The sequence below is a fragment of the Lampetra planeri genome, chromosome 54 (assembly GCF_965212315.1).
Source record: "Lampetra planeri chromosome 54, kcLamPlan1.2.h2, whole genome shotgun sequence".
Classification (NCBI taxonomy): domain Eukaryota; kingdom Metazoa; phylum Chordata; class Hyperoartia; order Petromyzontiformes; family Petromyzontidae; genus Lampetra; species Lampetra planeri.
Genome location: NC_136160.1, coordinates 1,079,994 through 1,100,603, shown reverse-complemented (window position 1 = coordinate 1,100,603; position 20,610 = coordinate 1,079,994). Strand labels below are relative to the sequence as shown.

General features: G+C 47.3%; 1 protein-coding gene across 2 annotated transcripts; it reads right to left on the bottom strand.

Moving 5' to 3' along the window:
- Nucleotides 1-5,008: 5,008 nt before the first annotated feature.
- CFAP20 (cilia and flagella associated protein 20) lies at nt 5,009-14,537 on the bottom strand. 2 transcript variants are annotated; one of them, XM_078617459.1, is made up of 6 exons: nt 14,263-14,537; nt 12,707-12,786; nt 11,045-11,156; nt 10,282-10,470; nt 9,112-9,222; nt 5,009-6,731 (listed from the first exon to the last, which is right to left on the bottom strand). In XM_078617459.1, the coding sequence occupies exons 1-6, from the start codon at nt 14,344-14,346 to the stop codon at nt 6,729-6,731; spliced, it is 579 nt and encodes a 192-aa protein (XP_078473585.1). In that variant the 5' UTR covers nt 14,347-14,537; the 3' UTR covers nt 5,009-6,728. The 2 variants fall into 2 exon arrangements, with proteins under 2 accessions (XP_078473585.1, XP_078473586.1); XM_078617460.1 differs by having other exon boundaries at nt 5,009-6,728.
- Between the last annotated feature and the right edge of the window lie 6,073 nt (nt 14,538-20,610).

The window sequence follows — 20,610 nt, the reverse complement described above, 5'->3', positions numbered from 1 at the left end:
TGCTTTAGCCACCCGGCGCTCCGCTCGTTGTTGTGAGCGTCGCCCCTCCGCCCTCCGTTGTTGTTGGAGGGCGACTGCCTCCAACTGCCCAGCAGCGTCCTTCACGAGCCTCCTCCACAGAGGCCGATCTTGACACCGCTGGTACCAGTCATCGGCAAGTCCACTCAGCTCCACGTCCTCCTGTACCACATCACTCCATATCTTCTCTAGCCCGTGCCGCGCCCGTTTATCCCCCTCGATCCGGCCGAACAAAATCTGTTTAGGCATGTGGTGGCTGTGCATGCGGGCTACACGGCCCAGCCAACGAATACAAACCCCCGATCACAGATACGACCCCCCCCCCCAGCCCCGAAACAAATAAAACATCACTGAAACAAACGGTGCCTCCGCCTGCCCCCGTGATTCTCAACCCGTCGCAGAACGGGAGCGAATTGTATGGCCATGGGCATGAGAAGTGGTGGGTGTCGCAGCACGCCTCGTGCTTTGCTTGCCTTGCATATCTCAACCACCGCAGCTGAGAGCCGCTGTCTCAATAATGGCTCCAATTACGGGCTGAGGTCATGCTCGACATCGCCCTACCGTGTTTTGTTTTATCACACGCGCCCGGCAGACTCGTCACAGCTGCATTATCCACACGCGTGTCTCTCTCTCCTCCAGACATACAGAGACACAGGATGACTATCCCGTGGATAGCGAGTGCTACGGGGACATTGTATACACGGCGGATTGATCACCATAGAGTGATGATATTACAAATGTGGCGATGTTAAAGACTAGTTCTGCAGTTAAATTTCGATTTAAAGCTTTCGTGACTGCAGGGATTCATCTTCTTGGTTCTTTCGGTAAAGTCACGTAGAAGGGAAATAATAAAATAATAAAAATAAAACATCATAAAATACAATTCTCACGACGTTTCGGCCACAGACTTGACCTTTACTCCAGAGCATCCGCGGTTTACCCAAACTTTTCGAGTTGTGCCGAACACTTTCCAACCCCCTTAACCACCGTGCGCTCTCTCCTGGTAGTTATTTAAAGTTAAATTTTGATTTAAAGCTTTCGTGACTGCAGGGATTCATCTTCTTGGTTCTTTCGGTAAAGTCACGTAGAAGGGAAGTAATAAAATAATAAAAATAAAACATAATAAAATTATTCTCACGACGTTTCGGCCACAACGCAAGCAGCCGTCCTCAGGTGAAAACCAGGTCCGTCAGACTCTGTCGCCTCGACGGACCTGGTTTTCACCTGAGGACGGCTGCTTGCGTTGTGGCCGAAACGTCGTGAGAATAATTTTATTATGTTTTATTTTTATTATTTTATTACTTCCCTTCTACGTGACTTTACCGAAAGAACCAAGAAGATTATTTAAAGTTGTACATTGCCTCGGCGAGGACGATGTTATAACTTCTCTCTTACCCCCTCCCCTCCCTGCAGGAGCCTCGCGGACCGGGCAGTCACACCAAGATCCACGTCCAGTGGCGGATTATCCTCGTCGCAACAGTAGCTACACGTGTAGTAGCTACACGTGTAGTAGCTACACGTGTAGTAGCTACATGTGTGTAGTAGCTGCACGTGTAGTAGCTACTACACGTGTTGTAGCTACATGTGTAGTAGCTACATGTGTAGTAGCTGCATGTGTAGTAGCTGCAAGTGTAGTAGCTGCACGTGTAGTAGCTGCACGTGTAGTAGCTGCATGTGCAGTAACTACATGTGTAGTAGCTACACGTGTAGTAGCTACAGGCCCCGCACTTTTAAGGGCCCCGCGCTAAATGCTTTCAAGCTATCGATTCCGGTTCAGTGATTCTGCACTTGCTCTATTACTATAGTACTATACCGCCTTCAACTTTTATGAACCACTGGGTGTTTAAGGTTAGCGATTTGTCGTATTATCTGGCTGTATAGCAAATTAAAACATACAATTACTTTACTATGCAAGTGAAAATTTGTGTTTTACTATTTACGTATTTTTTTTATTTAGGGCTCCTTTATAACATATGCTACAGGCCCCGCACTAGTTTAATCCGGCTCCACGTCACGGCATTAACACCGCTACTGGGTTTGCGTCGCCCCAACCCCGCACTTGCGTCGCTGACAGCAGCATCGCCCGCCCTGTCTCGTTATCCGTCGCCTCTCAGCCTCCCCCCTCCCCCTACGACTCCCCTGTACATCGCTCCGTTTGGCGTCGTTTCGACATTCGTCATCGCACTTTTCAGGAATGCATCCTCCGACGTAAACCGGGCGTGTCCCTACCGCACAGCCCCATCTCATATCTCTGACAGGTCTTCTGAATAAATCTCTCTCCGTCTCTCTTTTCGCTATTTTCCGGAATATATTTTCACCTCCATCCCTGCAGTATATCTAGACTTAATACACACCCGTCGCTTCCTATCTCTTAAACCGAATGTTTCACTCGAGAGAAGTTTGAACTTTATGGTAAATGTACGACTCATAACAGGTCGATAAAAATAATATTTTTTTCTTCATTTAGTTTTTTGTATCAACTTGTAAGAAAGTGAATGCTGCAAGCACATTGCAATATTAAAAATAGCAGTACGGTAAGTCCAACATTACATCTGCAAAACAAAGCTCAGCGTTGGATGCTCTCAACGCGATTATGATTTTAAACACAAATGTAATTATCAATGTCAGAAACAATTTATTTAATTTGTTGACCGCTCCTTTTAACTGTGCAAAGTGTGTGTGTTTTCACCGCGTAGTACAGGTGTGTGTGTGTGTTTTCATTGCGTAGTACAGGTGTGTGTGTTTTTTAAATTCGAGTTGGCTGTCACCTTTGTTTAAAATAAGAGGGGGAACAAATTGGACTGACGTTAAATGTCAAACGCCCAATAACTGTTTTAATGCCAGGGGTGCGGCAGTTAGAAACAATTTAGTTTAAAAGCAATTCGGTTCCAGCCCGCCGTAATGCCTGGCCACGCCCCCCCCCTGCCTGGCCACGCCCCCCCCTGCCTAGCCACGCTCGTCACGCGGCTGCTGCCAGACTCCATGATTCAAATACGTCAAGTCAAGCGCATTCCAGGTTAGACGTCATTCCTAACACCCTATGACGACACTTGAGTAAAACTGTTTAGTTTATTAGCAGTCAAAGATGACTTGGCAATTAGTGCACTGCGGTAGAGCAATTGTTAGTTGGCGATCATTACCTTGATGAAACGTCCCTTCTTAAACCAATGTCAGCCCTTACGTGGAATAATTTGACATCACTGTTGTAATCACGTCAATCTGTTCCATACGCGTGTGGATTATAATTAACGTAACGTGTCTTCTAGCTTCATTCGTTTGTACGGTATATATATATTTAATATCATTCTGGCACCCTGTGTATGGAGGGTATTCTGCTTTGGTGCCAAGTGGTTATACACCGCAGTGCAATTTTGGATTCATATCGTGGCCGAACATCGCAAGATGCCGTACAGAAACGGTGGACACGTGTCTGTATTGTTGAAGAAACAGGGAAAGCCTTGAACCCGGTCACTTATCTGACCCGCTCCTCCTGGACGGTGACCCGTCTCCACTGGCCTAAAGCTTTATAGCTCGTCGAATTCCTCCAGTAATCAATACTTATTCCGATAGCTTGGTATCTAAAGAGTCCACACCTCGTTGAACAACACGAACTTGGAATTGAAAATGGGAAGGCAGCCACTTCTTTAGCAACGTACGTAGCCAAACATAACAAAGTAGTTCTCAAGAAATTAGTTTTCAATGTAGATGATCATTTAAAAGTGCATATCTCCAGTGGCTTCCTAATATCGGAAGAGCGTTCCAGATGGCCGCAGAAGCGCATCGGATAGTTAGCCAAAAGCCGCTGCTGCGTGGATGACCGGAGCCAGAGCGACCACACGAAGCTAGAGACATCTTGGCCGGTACAGCACCCACCGCCCCTCACCCGACTTCACAAATCTGCACGGACACCGTATGGGGTGAAGTATGGTACAAAAAAAACCCCGCATCTTGACTGACACGGCGTGAAGCCGTCACTGACGAGGGTCGATCCGTTTCTGGAATGCGGCCCATCATCATTGTCATTATCACCATGATCATCACAATCATCACAATCATCATTGTCAACATCATTGTTATCACGATCATCATTGTCATCATCATTGTCATCATCATTGTTATCGTCATGATCATCACAATCATCATTGTCATCATTATCGTCATGATCATCACAATCATTGTCAACATCATTGTTATCGTCATGATCATCACAATCATTGTTTTCGTCATGATCAAAATCATCATTGTTATCGTCATGATCATCACAATCATCATTGTCATCATTGTTATCGTCATGATCGTCAATCATCAGTCATCATCATCATCGTCATCATCATCGTCATCATCGTCATCATCATGATCATCATCATGACCATCATCGCCATCATCATCCCTGCTGAAGAGTTTAAAGCGGAGGCGACGATCACCCCTGGTGACGATTAGTCGCGGCAGCTGCTGCTCGGCAGTCACGAAGCGCGCACGACGGCACGGCCACGTGCGCCGCTGTTGCGGTCAGAAATGTGGAGGAGGGCAAGACCGGAGGAACCCGGAGAGAAATCCACGCGGCCGCCACGGGACGAGAGACAACAAGCAGACTCCAAATACACAACAGGCATCGTCAGGGTCCAGAATCGAACGCACAATCTCCTGCGTAAACCGGCGAAGGAGAGAGGATCTCACCGCCAAGGTGCCGCTCGGCAATTTGCCCCATTGTTGGTAATGGCACACTGCCTGGCACACCGTCACCAAACAATCTGACAAGCAAAAAACATTTGTATGCCAACACTTTAACTAGGCCATTCATCTTCTTGTCATGCAAATGCAGTGAAAGTACTCATTATTAGCCAACTGCCTTAATCTTATTTACATTATTTACTAAGATTGAATTATGCCCATACACGTAGAAATGCAATTGAAATTTGTTGTAGAACTGAGTTGTGTGTCACTGAATTTACGTTTTTATTGTGTTTAAATAATGCAGTCGAAACGCATATTCATATGAAATAAGTTTATTTAAGTTAAAACTTTTTCTTTTTACGTGTACAACTTCAAATGTACAACCATTTAGACGTATTTCTTTTTTTAAACTAAAACACAAACCAAAACATCTGCTAACATCGAAACGACAATTTCTCAAGACGGAAAACATAGAAAGGTTTTAACATAAGTATATTAATTTCACGATTCAATGCGCCACAGCACACCGATCTCACTGGCGAGAAGAAACGAGTCCATTCATTACCTACGCAATGCACAGTAAAACCTCGTTATTGCGGTATTTGATCATTCGTAATTGGGGATCATTCAGCAAGGCTGCGCTTTCGGCATATTTACGGTGTTATTAGCAATTCGCCACGAGCCAAATTGCCACACCGAATGGTCCAATTGCAGCATGCACGTCGTGGAGCGACGATGTAAGCCACGACCAAAACATTGACTTGGTCTGGTGGCGGCGAGCGTGGCGAGCGTGGCGAGCGTGGCGAGCGTGGCGAGCGTGGCGAGCGTGGCGAGCGTGGCGAGCGTGGCGAGCGTGGCGAGCGTGGCGAGCGTGGCGAGCGTGGCGAGCGTGGCGAGCGTGGCGAACGTGGCGAGCGTGGCGAGCGTGGTGAGCGTGGTGAGCGTTAGTGCAGAGCCGTCGCTTTGGACTTCACCTTGCTTATGCACTCTGTGTAAGCCAACCCTCTCAACAATGTCGTCTACACCTACATCAAGAAATAATGGAAAGGGACTGAGGTATGAATCCCTAAGTCTGCGAGACAAATACAGAGTTTTGTATACAATTGATGCGGGGTGTGTGTGTCAATGCGTATGGCGTGTGAAGAGTTTGGGAAACAAATTTGGATTTTTTTTTATTGGGACAGGAAGCACTGGGAAGTACCATTGTACATAATTCGGAATATTGAATAATTCGGCAAGGCCAGAGCCCCACGTGTCGAATTAACAAGGGTTCACTGTATTCTACACAAATTACATTATTTTACTCAAAGACACAAACCAACAAGATGCAAACGGTTCCTGTAATTGCAAAGTACCCCAAGCAGTGTCGCCTCAAGACTCTCTCAAACACCGGATTGAAACACTGAGAAGAATATTTGGAAACCACCAAGGACCACTCCAGTGATGTCACTGTGGCGGCACTTGCGTACGTGTTATGCAAATGGGATTACTGCAACATCGCTGGAGTGCGTTTGTGATTTTAAACTTCCATTGTTAATTCTAATTACAAAAGCTTCAAACGTGCATCCAAGAGCACGCGACGCGCTGCTTAAGTTCACATTTACAAGGACGATGCGTTCTCTGTAGTAGGTCTCTGCTGCAAAGTTGCCGTCGATGAAATATGTACGCACTAATACACAACTACGGAGGTATGCACAAAATTACGCTTGTGCGCACGTACACAATTATTCACTCGGCACACCTACGTACATGTGCACACGCGTGCCTGCTTACGTGTAAGAACGCTCGCGGGTAATGTGAGCCGTGTATGCTGGTACGGAGAGCATACAGTTGTAGCAGAGGCAAGAGGGCTTGTTTATGCCGGAGAAGCGTAGAAAAAAACGGAAGAGCACTCGCGTCGCGAGCCAAGGTGAGTGAACGTTTCTAACCAGCCGTGATAAATACATTCGAATATCCCCGTGGGCGAGGGGGAAGAAGGTCCTGAATGCACACGCATCGTCACGCCACCGTCTTCCAAAGCCTTCGGGGGATGCCTACTACTGTGAACACAAGAAGGGGGGTGGGGGGGGGGGGGGAACGGGTCGTTATGCAACAAAATTCACTAGGCAAGTCGCTGGGGTGGAAATGCGAACAAGAAGTGCCCTTGTCACGCCGTGTCCCGTGACGCGTTCGTCCTTTGCCCTTGGGTGCTGCGAAAAACCAGCAGCCTCGGCAAACAGCGGCGACAGATTTCCACCGCCGGATGCGAGCAAACCGCCCGCCGCTCGCTGGAGCAGGGCAACTCCGATGCCTGAGGGTGCGCGTTACTTAAAAGGGCGCTCCCACAAATGGGAACGCCTGCTTGGTTATCAATTATGTGCAGGTTCATTGGCGGTATTCTTTAGGTTGTTGTTGTGTGTTCAGTTTGTTGTCCTTCCCCCGCACCTTCACACAGAGACCCTTAGATTCATCATAGAGTCATAGACTCACTCGGAGACCCATAGACACACACAGCAAAGACCCATAGACTCACACAGCAGATACCCAGAGACTTAGAGACCTCATAGTTTGTTGTCCTTCCCCCGCACCTCCGATTAGCACGGTTGGCTATGTACGGTGCGAAAGAAGTTCAACATACGTACGACCTGTGCAATCAGCGGTAACTTGGTGATGTTTTTGTACTTGCTTAGACACACCGAAAACCTGGCCAAAGTCCCTTCCACCTTACTCGAGCAGAAATAAAATTCAGTAACTCCAGCGTGGCTTCTGCTTTATCCTCAAGAGTTCATGAGCCGCGAACATGTTCCGCAGAAAGTTAAACATACACTGCATTTGAACTATGATAAATGCGTGCATAGTATTTTTTTTTTAAACCAGCATAATCAATACTGTGGCAATATCACCTCCACACTAGCTTCTTTCTGTTCAGGACGCAAACCAAAAAATAGAGAGCCTTTATATTGCAACTGTGTTACCAGGCCGAAGGTCCCGTGCCGTGCAACAAGACAAAGCTTCATTGGTGAAGGCAAAGCACCAACCAGTTCTCACTGCAGTAATTGGACTCTATCGCGATACTTGGGACTATAACGGAGGAATGCTGCAGCGATGTCACTGCTGCTACTTAAAAAAAATGTCTCAATTAATCTACAATCTTATATTGGACGGCTCATTGCACTCAGCCCAGGGTAAAATGTCATCAAGATGAAAGCTGTGTTGTTTGGGTTTGGTCTTTCCTCCATGACTATATAGTGGATACTCAGCAGTAGCAGCATTAATGGGTGCATCCCATTTACTTGGCTGTATGTGTATGTTGAACTTCTTTCGCACCGTACGTAGCCAAACATGCTAACTGAAGGTGCGGGGGAAGGACAATAAACTACACACAAAAAGCTGTTCTAGATAAACGAGTTTTCAATCTAGATTTAAAAGTGCATAGCTCCAGTGGCTTCCTAATATGGGAAGTGCGTTCCAGACGGCATCAGAAACACATCTGAAAGCCTGCGAAGAGGTGACCATCTTTGTTCAATTAATAAAAATTATTAGCCAAAAGCCGATGCTGTGAGGATGACCAGAGTTGATGGGATGGTTTTTGCCCCTTGACTAGATCAGCAAGGTATTGTGGTTAATTTGTAGCAAACACTTTGTGTGGTGGAATGAGTGCGACCTGAAACATTGGAGTAAAGCGGGGGGGGGGGGGGGGTATTCCAATTTTTTGAAATACATGTGGCCAGCGTGAAAGAGTAGGCCAAATTACCCTCCATAGCAGTGGTTCTCTCAACCGGAGGGGTACGCAGAGCCCTGAGGGTACGTGGCAATGTCCCAGGGGGTACACGTGAGGTTATTTGTAAACGTGTGAAATTATATTGTGCACAAGAATCGTTGGTGAGTAATCACGTATGAATCTGCCAATATAAAATAACGATCATAACATTGAAATCTATAGGGTAATCTAGAACAATATAAAAGGCCTTTCTAAACTCAGCGATCGTGAACAGCGAGCGCGAGAAAACGACGTCACGCATGCAGAGCGTCCGTTAAATTTGTATTTTGTTCGCTTGCAGTTACTAGCTAGTTAGGGATACTTCACAAAGTGGACAAGAGGTTAAACTAGTGATTTTCATTATTCATTACATTTATTTCTCAGAACCATGTTGGGGGTCAGGCAAAGTAGTTATTTACGTATTAATTGTTTGGGTTTTACTTTTGTATCAACTGTGCAAGCAGTCGGCTAATTTACGTACAGCTTTGTCGCATGCAATTGCATGAATGACGCTGTATAAAATTACATTATTATTATAAACAAGGTTGTGACTAACCACTGCTCTAGAAGGGCCTTCACAAGACACTGCCCCCCCCCCCCTTCCTTCAGGAGGGGCTCGGCAGCGAGCGATCGCAGGGCTGCACCTTGGCCACCTTTACCCCTCGTGCCAGTCTACTCGCCTTGTTCTTGTTCTGCACGGGGAGGTAGAGCTTGAACTCGGCCGGAAGTTCATCCTCCGAGTAGAGGCGGTCGGAGAAGTAGACCCGTCGGATTCGGCAATTGGCGTGAATCTGCCACACAACGGAAACACAGATTTTGGAAACCAGCGCCGCACCGCGCTCATGCCCCACACGCCGAAGGCAGTGAAAAGGAGCTTCGCAGCTTGTGGGATTGCTCCAATCTAAATCAAGATTCAGATTCTGAAGTCAAACGGCAGCAGCGGCAGTTATGATATTCAACAAGTTCTAACATTACGAGGTTAATTTCCTTAACTGACTTCTCACATTCAGCATGTTGTAAACGCATGCGAACCTGTATCGTGTGCTGTATGAATGCGTGAACTTCTTTTGCACCGTACGTAGCCATCCGTGATAATCGGAGATGTGGGGGAAGGACAAAAAACGAAACGCAAAGAGTAGCGCTAATGCACAACAATGAAAAGTTTAAGTGCTTTTCTGCTCAAACGTTAATGAGAAGGTACTTTTTCCCCATCCATATCCCTCAAATCAGTGGCAGTAATCCTATAATCCCACAGCAGGGAGGAGCAATTACATAGAACCACTAATGACATCACACAGCGCGACTCAACTTATCGATCTCAGGGAGGGATGAAGGCCTGAGGCAACCGCTGGCGAGGTTTTGAACTTGCAATCACCGAATGGCGAGCCAGGCGCTAACTTAGAGACAATTACAAACAAATAAAAAGAGTACCACTATGTGGAAAAAGTGGTCATCCTATGCAAAGACACAGCCGCTAGCTGCTAGCCACTAGCCTAGCAAACTCAGAGGTCCCTCCAACTGCCCAGGGCTCACAATCAGACACAAGCGTTGCCCCAGCGCTTGTTAGAGCAGAAACACCGTTTTCACGTGACCCAAATGGGCTTTCGAAGACCGTGCGAGACCACGCAATAAAAAAAAAGGGGGCCATCAAATGCATAGAAATCCCAGTACAGGTAGTCCCCGACGTACGATGGAGATGCGTTACGACGACCCCATCGTAAGTCGGGGACTAACAGTAGTTAGCGACGCAAGCCACAGCACGCAGAGACTCTGCGAGTGTAACGCCGCCTCTTCCCATTTCCGCGTTGGAATGACGACGAGCCATGTGCCTGCACGCGACGGGCAATCACCTGCACGCGCAGAGTCTCGATGTAGTTGGTTCCGTACGCTCGGCGGGTGAAGTCTGAGAGGTTGAACTGGATCTGGTTCCAGCCGTCGTCGAGGCGCATGGGCATGGTGCAGATGAAGGGCTTCACGCGCGTCGTGCTCTGGTAGTTGCTGGCTCGGAATCGCCGGCGCACGTTCTTGTCGTCCAGCACCTGTGTGCAAGGAGACCAATGCAAGGAAGATGGGCACCCGTGGACTCTTAACAACAACTGTGTGTGTGTGTGTATGCATGTTGAACTTCTTTTCGCGCCATACGTAGCCAACCGTGCTCATCGGAGATGCAAACTGTCTACTTGTCACCCGACTTAAAACAAATCCTGTAAGAACGCATTGCTCCACAAGGCACGTAGGTTGAAAGCACGTAAAAGGTTATTTTATTTTTACGTGGCGAAAAATTACATCGTTCAACATTGTTTCTTATTAATCAAATGCAGGATGAAGGCCTCCACAGTTATGGCGATGTGTTTGACCATACTTCACCACACAGGTCAGCGTGGGTTGGTGAAGTGGGGACAACCAACTGCTTAGATATCAATCACCAATGAATGACATTAAACGTGGTCGGGAAAATAATTCAGATGGCCGGGTTTATTGCACAGTGTGCTAACCACTGAGCTACCATTCCACCGCAAACGTTTTTGTACGGATTGACGTCTTTTAGTAAAATAGTTGGTGTATTGTTGTTATAATTACGTAATTACACACGTGACTGTGAAATGTACGTACCTGGACTTCAAAGGTGAAATACTTTTTAAGGTTTTTGATGATCATTATGAGGAAAGGGAGCTTGATTCCAAGTGTCTTCTTTGGGTCGGCAGGACACGTGATGTATGTAGTACTGCGGAGATGAAGCAAAGTATCAAGTCACGGGCAGCATTACACGCACTGCTGCAGCACACATGTATTGTGATGCACCTCCCAGAAATCCGATGTGCCACGCTTACGACTCAAAAATCCATTACTTCGTTATATTTTTGTATCTTTACTTGTGTATCATTTGTTGCATCTGATGTGTATTGTCTCGAGTTTTTTACATCGTTTTTACACTTTTGTTTACTCCGTTATGTAAAATGAAACTGCATCAAAAGTGATTATCATAATTGCAAAATTTGATACAAGTATCTTGTTTAAAAATAGTTTTATTCATGACTTGCGTATATAGTAACACATACCATGGGAACCAAGTTGCATATTAATGTTTATATTCTGCTGAAAGGATTTGTTTAGGGAATGGTTACCATGTGGATTTCCATCTACAATGATGTCTCACTTAATACAAATACTCAACAGAACTGCCAATCTTTAGGACTCGTATAACGATGCAAACGTACACACACACACAGCCCTGTTTAATGCACTTTTGGAAGGCGGCCTCCCACGCTGCGTGGGTCATGGGGGTTTATTTGACCATACTTCACCACGCTGGTCAGTGCGGATTGGTGGTGGGCAGCACAAGCGAGGGTGCATAGAGTCCAGCGCAATGCGTTTTGTTGCACCGTCCTCCGTGGCCGAACACGTAAACCCGAAAATGCCAATAGTGTATATACTCGTGGAATGTCAACAATTTAACAAAAAAATTTGAACTGATAAATTAACACGTAGGCTTTCGCGACCAATATTACGGCTCATAACACTGGTCAACACACATTTTCTGGCATAAGGTATTCCAACGGTTTGAAGGTAATTTTGGGGTGCTGATTCCAAATCTGGCATCAGGTTTTTGAGATATCAAATATTGCATTTTCAATAAAAACTGCAGAAGATAAATATTAAATAAATGTGGATATCTACATACAATTATATTATAAACACACTATCCTAAAAATACAGCACCATATATTAACACTAAAGCAGTCACTGACTCGCAACAACTTGCAATCATAAGTGGCAGTTAATTTCGGGTAAAATCAATGAAAATGGGGTATGCCGATAGCATAAAAATGAGATGTGATAGAGCAAATCTGAGATCAGATTTGGAATCAGCACCCTGAAATTAGTCGAGAACAGCTGCAAAAGTCCAGGCCAAAAAAAAAATGTTCTTTTTCTTTTTGTTGACCAGTGTATAATTATCATTGCATCAGATCGTGTAAGTTCAATGTGTCATACACCCTCGTTCACCTGATACAGCCGATTCATAAAGTTGTCACGTAAATAATAGAAGTGACAATTTATTACTGCCACTACAGCACACCGGTGTGTTGAGAGAACAATCCACGACATTTCACAACTGGGTACGGATGTTTTTCGCTGGTAATGACAAACCGGCATCCAACGTGTCCTCCAGCCTTGTGCCTTAAATAATCTCCATCTGTATAGTCAACGTTTTCTAAATCATTGGTATTATCACCTTGTATTGTTTGACAACGTATGCGTTTATTAGGCACTGACCTGACATTTGTTCCCTCAATTTCTAACACCAGTGACTGGATGTCATTATCTGTGATGCGCTTGATGTGCCCGTTTCTGACCTGCAGTAAAGAAAAACACACACGCATACACACACAACACACATGATGGAACACCTTGAATATACAGATTTTTTTCATTTTAAGTTTGTTTTTCTCTACGTTACATTTGGGTGAATGGAACCAGAAAAGCACGCAACAAGTATAACTTTGTAAGATTACTTTAAAATGCTTTACAATCGTCAAATATCGAGAAACTAAGCACGTTGTGAGCCTGCCCGATTAAAGCGCCACGGTTGCTAGGAAATGTTAACAACCTCGCCCGGTACACAGGAGGTCGTGGGTTCGATCCCGACCCTGACGCCTGCTGTATATTTGGAGTTTGCGTATCTCTCTCATCATCATCATCACGGTTGCTAGGAAATGTTAACCTCGCCTGGTATACAGGAGGTCGTGGGTTCGATCCCGACCCTGACGCCTGCTGTATATTTGGAGTTTGCGTGTCTATCTCTCATCATCGCGGTGGCTAGGAGATGTTAACCACATCGCCCGGTGTACAGGAGGTCGTGGGTTCGATCCCGACCCTGACGCCTGCTGCTGTATATTTGGAGTTTGCGTGTTCTTTCTCTCTCCCCGTGGTGGCGTGGATTTTTCTCCGGGCCCTCCGGTTTTCCCCTCCACATTTAGAATGAGCATCAACATGCGTTTCGGTGTATTTGGCTGCTAGGAATTCCCACATTACAAGCCACTTCGTTGAGCTATCATTTGTGATAGCGAGTGGGGGGGGGGGCCTTACCTGCTAAAACTAAAAATGCATTGTAACACGTAGGCTTTCGCGACCAATATCGTCCTTAATACAGGTGTTTTCGCTAGAGAATGTATCCACAAATCTGGCTGTCGCCTGATGAAGCTAGTTGTAATTACTGGCAAAACTTCGTACTCAGATTGTAAATGTTGTGGCTTTGCTCTCCAACTAGTGACGAATTTAAATGTTCTGTTTACGTGACAAAGCTCACGAATTGGCTGTGTCGGGTGGTGGCGGGTTTAACGACACATGTACATATTTACGCGATCTAACCCATAACAAAAATATTGTTTGAAATTCGGCTGCTGCAGAGCTATTGGTGAGCAGCAGAGGGCACCATGGATGAAGGCTTCACCCAAGCCGCTTCGTCAAAAGTGGTTACGATTCAACAACAACCTCCACCACCACCACAGCGTAAATCCTGAACGCACGAGCCGATGTCCTCAGCTCTGGAAGACTCCTCCGTCGTGAATGCCACGCAGCGCCGCGTCCGTCACGCTCACGATTATCCGCCGTAACGCGATCAATGTGCGACACGTGTCGGAGAACACGACGACAGGGCCCAAGTAGCGGCACTGCGGCCCTGCACCCGCACGCTCACGAGGGAGCTCCACAGAGCCCCCCTGTCTTAGAGGGTAACTTGGCCTACTCTTCCACACAAACTCTGGACCCGTTTAAGTAAACCTGCCTGCAAGGCCCTCGGCGCCGCGTGGCGGCCAACGCGTGTCACTTGCCTTCTTGTCCCAGATCTGCAGCGGCTTGCTGCCGATGCTGTAGAGTATCGACAGGAAGCCGCTCTGGAACGTGTTCTTGAACATGTCTGCGACGTCTTCGGGGTTCGAGCAGCAGCAGCAGCAACAGCAGCAACAACAGCAACTTATGGATGTACAATTCTAGATGTGAACTCCCCCCGCCATCGACAGAGAAACGACCCCGAGGCACCGCCGATATGACAACTCCCGACAGCGAATTGGAGAACCCTCGCGCGCTCAATTTCCCAGCGCGCATCGGCGGGCTCGAGCGCATCCTCGCTCCTCATTGGCCGAGCGAGGTCAACGATGTTGCACGGCGCGCGTCTCCATTGGACGAGCTGTTTGGGAGAGTGGGGGGGGGTGGTGTGGAGGGGGGGGGGGTGCCCGTGTTGGCAGCGAGCCAATGGCGAGCCTCCACAATGCGCATCCGCGCTGGGGAATCAAACTCGGGGGCGGGGGCAGGAGGGGGGCGGGGTCTCGCGCGCAGTGTTGTTGTTGATTGTGGTGGGGCAGCGGCCGCCCCGGGTTACCGCCCTGACGACACGCGCCGCGTGTAAACATGCGCGCGATATAAACCCCCCCCCCCCCTAGCCCCCCCCCCAACACCGCAAGTCGCGTAGGAGGAGGGGGACGACGACGTTGCCATTAGCAACAAAGACAAAGGTCCCCCATGTAGCCTGTCACGGACTGTCGGTGGGGGGCAAGTGCTGTGAGCCTATGAAAGTCGGTACTGGGGGGGACAGCAACCACGCCCGGCCGCCTTTGTCTCCCCCCAAGTGGCGATGTTTTACACACCGCACCGGGTTACTCGTTTGAGGCTGAGCCGACCTAGGGGCGGTCCAGAACCGGTTGAGATAATCGTCACTTTGGGTATTGGCGCTCCCAACTCACACACAACACAGACAAAGATCCCCCGTGTAGCCTTCAAAAAGACTTTTGGGGCAAGTGCTGTGATCGAACGGAGACACACAGACACAGAGACACACAGAGAGACACACAGAGTAACACACAGACACACACAGAGACACACACCGAAACACAGACACACACACAGAGACACACACAGAGACAGAGAGACACACACACAGAGTGACACACACACAGAGACACAGACACACACACAGAGACACACAGACACACACACAGAGACACACACAGAGACACACAGCGGCAAAGAGACACACAGAGACACACACACGGAGACACACACACGGAGACACAGACACACAGAGACACACAGAAACACACACACACAGAGAGACACACACAGACACACACACAGAGACACAGAGACACAGAGACACAGAGACACACACACAGACACACACAGAGACACACACAGAGACACACACACAGACACAGAGACACACAGACACACACAGAGAGACACACAGACACAAAGACACACACAGACACACACAGAGACACACACACACAGAGAGACACACACAGAGACACACACACAGACACACACAGACACACACACACAGAGACACACACAAACACGTGAATGTATTGCTGAGCAACGCGAGGCTGCTCTGAGAAGGCGGATTGCTGGACGCCTTCAGGAGCTGCTGGCGCTTTGGTGAGGAGCCGAGGTCGACTTTTTAAGTTTTGATTGGTGCGGTGGAATATGAGGCGGATTGAATTGAGTAGCTTGAGTGGATTTGTAATTTAAATTGTTTGTTTGTTGTTGTTTTCCTCCTGACATTGACGTTTCTTTGAAGGCTACTTTACAAAAAAAAATCGAAGGCAATTCTGCGTTTATTTATTATGTCAAGGACAGCTATTGATCAAAATGAACTAGAAAGAGATCAGAATATTGACACTGCAGGAATCCGATGAGATATAAAGCTCTTTTTCACAGATGTCCAGTAGGGGGCAGGTAAGAACGTTATGAAAGGTAAACAAGTCACCCAAATACATACACATTAAACTAAACCATCCTACCAGACAAATCCCACTGAGGTATTAACTTCATTTTCAAAAACGACCTGGCCACAAATGTTAGCTCAACACAATGGCTTATAACGTGGACATTTATGGCAGCAACATAATTTTATAATCTACATGCATGTTTTTAAATGGGAGAGAGAGCGCATGTTTAAATGCTTTCACGAAGTTTTAATTTATAATATGAAGCAACAAACCAATGTGCCTAAAGAATAAAGTTTTCAATCAGTGCTTAGCTGTACAGCGCATTATAGTACAGGTAGAGGAACAACAGGTTCCACACTGCCCACCAGGGATTATCTGTCTGTCTGTCGTGCATATGGGGAGGGGAGAGTGGGGCTGGGTGGAGAGAGGAGGGTGGGGAGGGGCTGGGACCTGGGTGGGGAGGGAGGGGCTGGGTGGGGAGGGGCTGGGTGGGGAGGGGCTGGGTGGAGAGGGGAGGGTGGGGAGGGGCTGGGTGGGGAGGGGCTGGGTGGGGAGGGAGGGGCTGGGTGGGGAGGGGCTGGGTGGGGAGGGTGGGGCTGGGTGGGGAGGGGCTGGTCACCCCGTGGTGCCCTTATAAAACTCAACGTTTAACCTACTCACTACACTATACACGACACGATACACTACACTTACACAGGTAGAAACAACAGGTTCCACACGCCCACCAGCGATTATTTGTCTGTCTGTCGTGCACGAATGCGCTGTCCAACCAAGTTCCTACCTGCCCACTCCGAAGGAACGTGTTTAAATCAGCACAAGCCTCTAGTGAACCAGGTGGCCACCCCCACCCTGAAACCCCTCCCCTCTTCCCGCCCCCTGTGAGAACAGACGCCGCTCAGCGCAGTGTCGAGGCCCTTGGTGAGCGCTGGGATAGCGCGGGCACCACGCATGACGTGCGGTGCGGGCTCCCACAAGGGGGAGCGGATGAGTGTCAGCCCAGGGGCAGGGTTGCCTCGGGCCATGGCGCTCTGGTTGACCCCGTAGACACGTGATCCGGAGTGTCCACACAGAGGCCCCCAGGTGGGGGGGGGGGGCTAGTGGGTGATCACGTGTCCGGGGAGAGCTCTCGAGAGGGATCGAGGGGGAGCTGGAAGGCTCCAGAAGGCGGGCGGGGCCAGGGGCGGAGTGGCCCCGACCCGTGGGGGGATATAAGGCGGGTCCCTGAAAAGAACCGGGGTCGCTGCATCCTACAAAGCTGGAGTTCCACGTCCACCAGCTGGAGCTCCACGTCCACCAGCTGGAGCTCCACGTCACCAGCTGGAGCTCCACGTCCACCAGCTGGAGCTCCACGTCACCAGCTGAAGCTCCACGTCCACCAGCTGGAGCTCCACGTCACCAGCTGGAGCTCCACGTCCACCAGCTGAAGCTCCACGTCCACCAGCTGGAGCTCCACGTCCACCAGCTGGAGCTCCACGTCTCAAGCTGGAGCTCCACGTCACATTTATGCAACCACGTGGTCGGTCGCGGACCCGAGTGAGGGTCCGACCCTTCGTAGCTGTAGCTCCTCTGTAGAGAGTAGTTTAGCTGGGTGGCCACCACCCTAGGCTGTATCTGGTGAAGGGGCAGTTACCCCTTTGTGTTACGGTGTTACAAATAAATGCGTTGCCTCTAAAAAGGAACAACGTCTACAACTTGGTTGGACTCACTACACATGGATCGGAAACATGGGCAATGTCAAACAACATGACACAATGCGTGAAACGTTCTCAAAGGGCCACTGAGGCGTGCGTGTCTGGAATGACACGACGAGACAGAAAGAGGATTGCACCCTTTAGAGAACTTGACGCAAATCAGAGGCATCTGCACTGTGAAGGAATGTCAGTGGGCTAGAGGCAGGACACATTGTGGCTGGAAGGGATTACGACCGATGGAAAACGCCACAAATTACTTAAGCATGGACGCTTGCTTTCTTGTCTAAATGCAATCATTTTAATATTGTCAGTGTTATATATATATTTTTTTTTTGCAAGTTGTAAATGCATTCGTTTTGAAAATGATCACAATCATGATACTCGTTGGTCGTAGAGTAGGAGGTAAAGGGGCAGCCCTGCAATTGCTCGCTTACGTCACTGCTGGTGGAAGATTATCCCGTGGAGGGAACTCTGGAGAGGGTTGTTTAGCCTCCTCTTCCATGATGGCCAGAGGTCTTGGGAGAGATCAGAGTACCCACACTTTACCCCATCACACGGAACCTGCCGATCAACTCTCTCTGGTGCACCAATGCATGCCGCTGGGAGGACAGCCGTGGAGTCATTGAGGAAAGGTGCCCGATTGTTTAAACTACCACGCAGGGAGATGGAGCCGATTACCTGCATTGCAAAGTTCAGTGCCCTAATCATTACGCCACGGCAGTATTCCTTTAAATTCAATGTCAAATCCAACAAAAAAACAAACACTGAGATGTGACCCAACGAATGAAGGTCAATCACATAATTATCCTGACCAGTATGTGCAGCAATGTCTATCCAATTACACCGAGTGTTAACACAAAAGCACGTGCGTGCAATACGATACAGAGTACTGAAGTCTGCAAGCATACGCGGGTTATTTAGTTTTCCGTTTACGCCTATGTGGTTTGAATTAGCTTCAGTCACGCATATACAATTTCACAACCACATTAATTTTTGTAATCTGTAAATTGTAAAAGTAATTACTGTGGGACTTACTGTGAGCATAAACAGCTGTTACAGATACTGCACAACATACAATTAACGCACACGTAATAGCCAGACAAGTGCGCTCTGCATAAATGCAAAGTAAAAATTACTCTCTAAAACTGCAGACACAACATTTTATTTTGCCTGGAAGTCAATGTCTAAAAGGCTGTAAAATGAAGCAGCAGGCTTATTAACCAGAATAATTCGAGTCATTCCAAATACCATTCCAAGTGATTCATATGCCCCTTTCCATTGCATTATTCTTGGGATAGGTTTCAGATGACTTTTTCTTAGATATTAGATTTTTGTATACGGAGGCGCAACTACATTTGTTTTCTCCAAATTTGTAATACTTTGTGGATATTGATTGATTGAATTTCAGTAACTTTCAATGTTTAGACAGTACATGTAATTACTTTTCGATTTTTTTATTCATTCATTCTGTGTTATCATTTTTTATTTGCCGGGTTTCACAGCACGGTGTGCTAACCACTGCGCCACCACTCTCCAAGCAACGTAACTACTCTAATCTCAAATTAAGGCGAATGACAACGAGTATAGATAAATGGAAACATCTCACCATTATATCAGAAGAGACATTATGTTTTGAAGCGAAGCCGAGATAATAACAGGTTTTTTTGTTGCCTTAAGAGTAATTTCGCCAGTCATTAGCACGTAACAACAACAAACAGCACATGCCTTTGAAAGGATATGAACGACTCTCAAGCCACCCAGAGATTCTATTGAGTGAACAATGTCGAGACGTCGTGACTGTTGTCCAGGTGTGCTCATTAGGGACCTCACAAGAACAACTGAGAGTTGGAGAGAGAGAGAGAGAGAGGCATGAGCTCCTTGTCGCTGGCAAGCTTCCAGTGATCTATTGACATTGCCCACGAGACATTCTGTACGTTTAAAGCGGCCCGGCGTTATGCTCGACTGAATGATCATCATCATCATCATCAATGTCTGATGAAATTACGTGCTCCCCAGAATGCCGCGGGGACGATGGGTCGTCTTAAGAACCCTGCCATTACTCTTTAGTTCTTTCGGTAAAGTCACGTAGGTAAAAAATAAAAATAGAAATAAGAAAATAATAAAAGTACATGAAATCACGACGTTTCGATTGCAACACAAGCAATCATCATCAGGCGTGAAAATCACAGCTAGAACCTTTGTATTTCTATTTGTTTTCTTTATCTTTATTTTTTTACCTACGTGACTTTACCGAAAGACCCAAAAATATGAACCTTGCTACGCTCAAGACACGCATTCCAGATTGTCTATTACATTGCAAAAGAGCCGTACTGTGTGTTACTGATTTGCTTGGCGCTTTGGGCAGTTGGGCCCTGTGCTCAGCGTCTTTGATTTGAACCACAATGTTCTTCTTCAATCCGATTGTCGAAGCATTTCTACAATCAGGCGCCAGATGGCACTGTGATTGCGCAGTTCCGTGCAAATGTAACCTTGGCAATGCCACGTTCCCCCTCGAGCCATGCAAATTAAAAAAAATAAAGCACACATAAATACAACGACAACAAAAAAAAACCACGACCACGTTAGTTTGATTGGACGAGTTAACTTTTGTAGTACAAATGCCTCCAGTATCCACGACCGCGCTAATCTTTAAGGAATGATTTTAATATGGCACGAAGAAATATCACCGCATTAAACACATTAAGCTGCAGTAATCGAAATGGTCATTATTGCACTGGGGTCTATTAGTCGTGTTTTCATC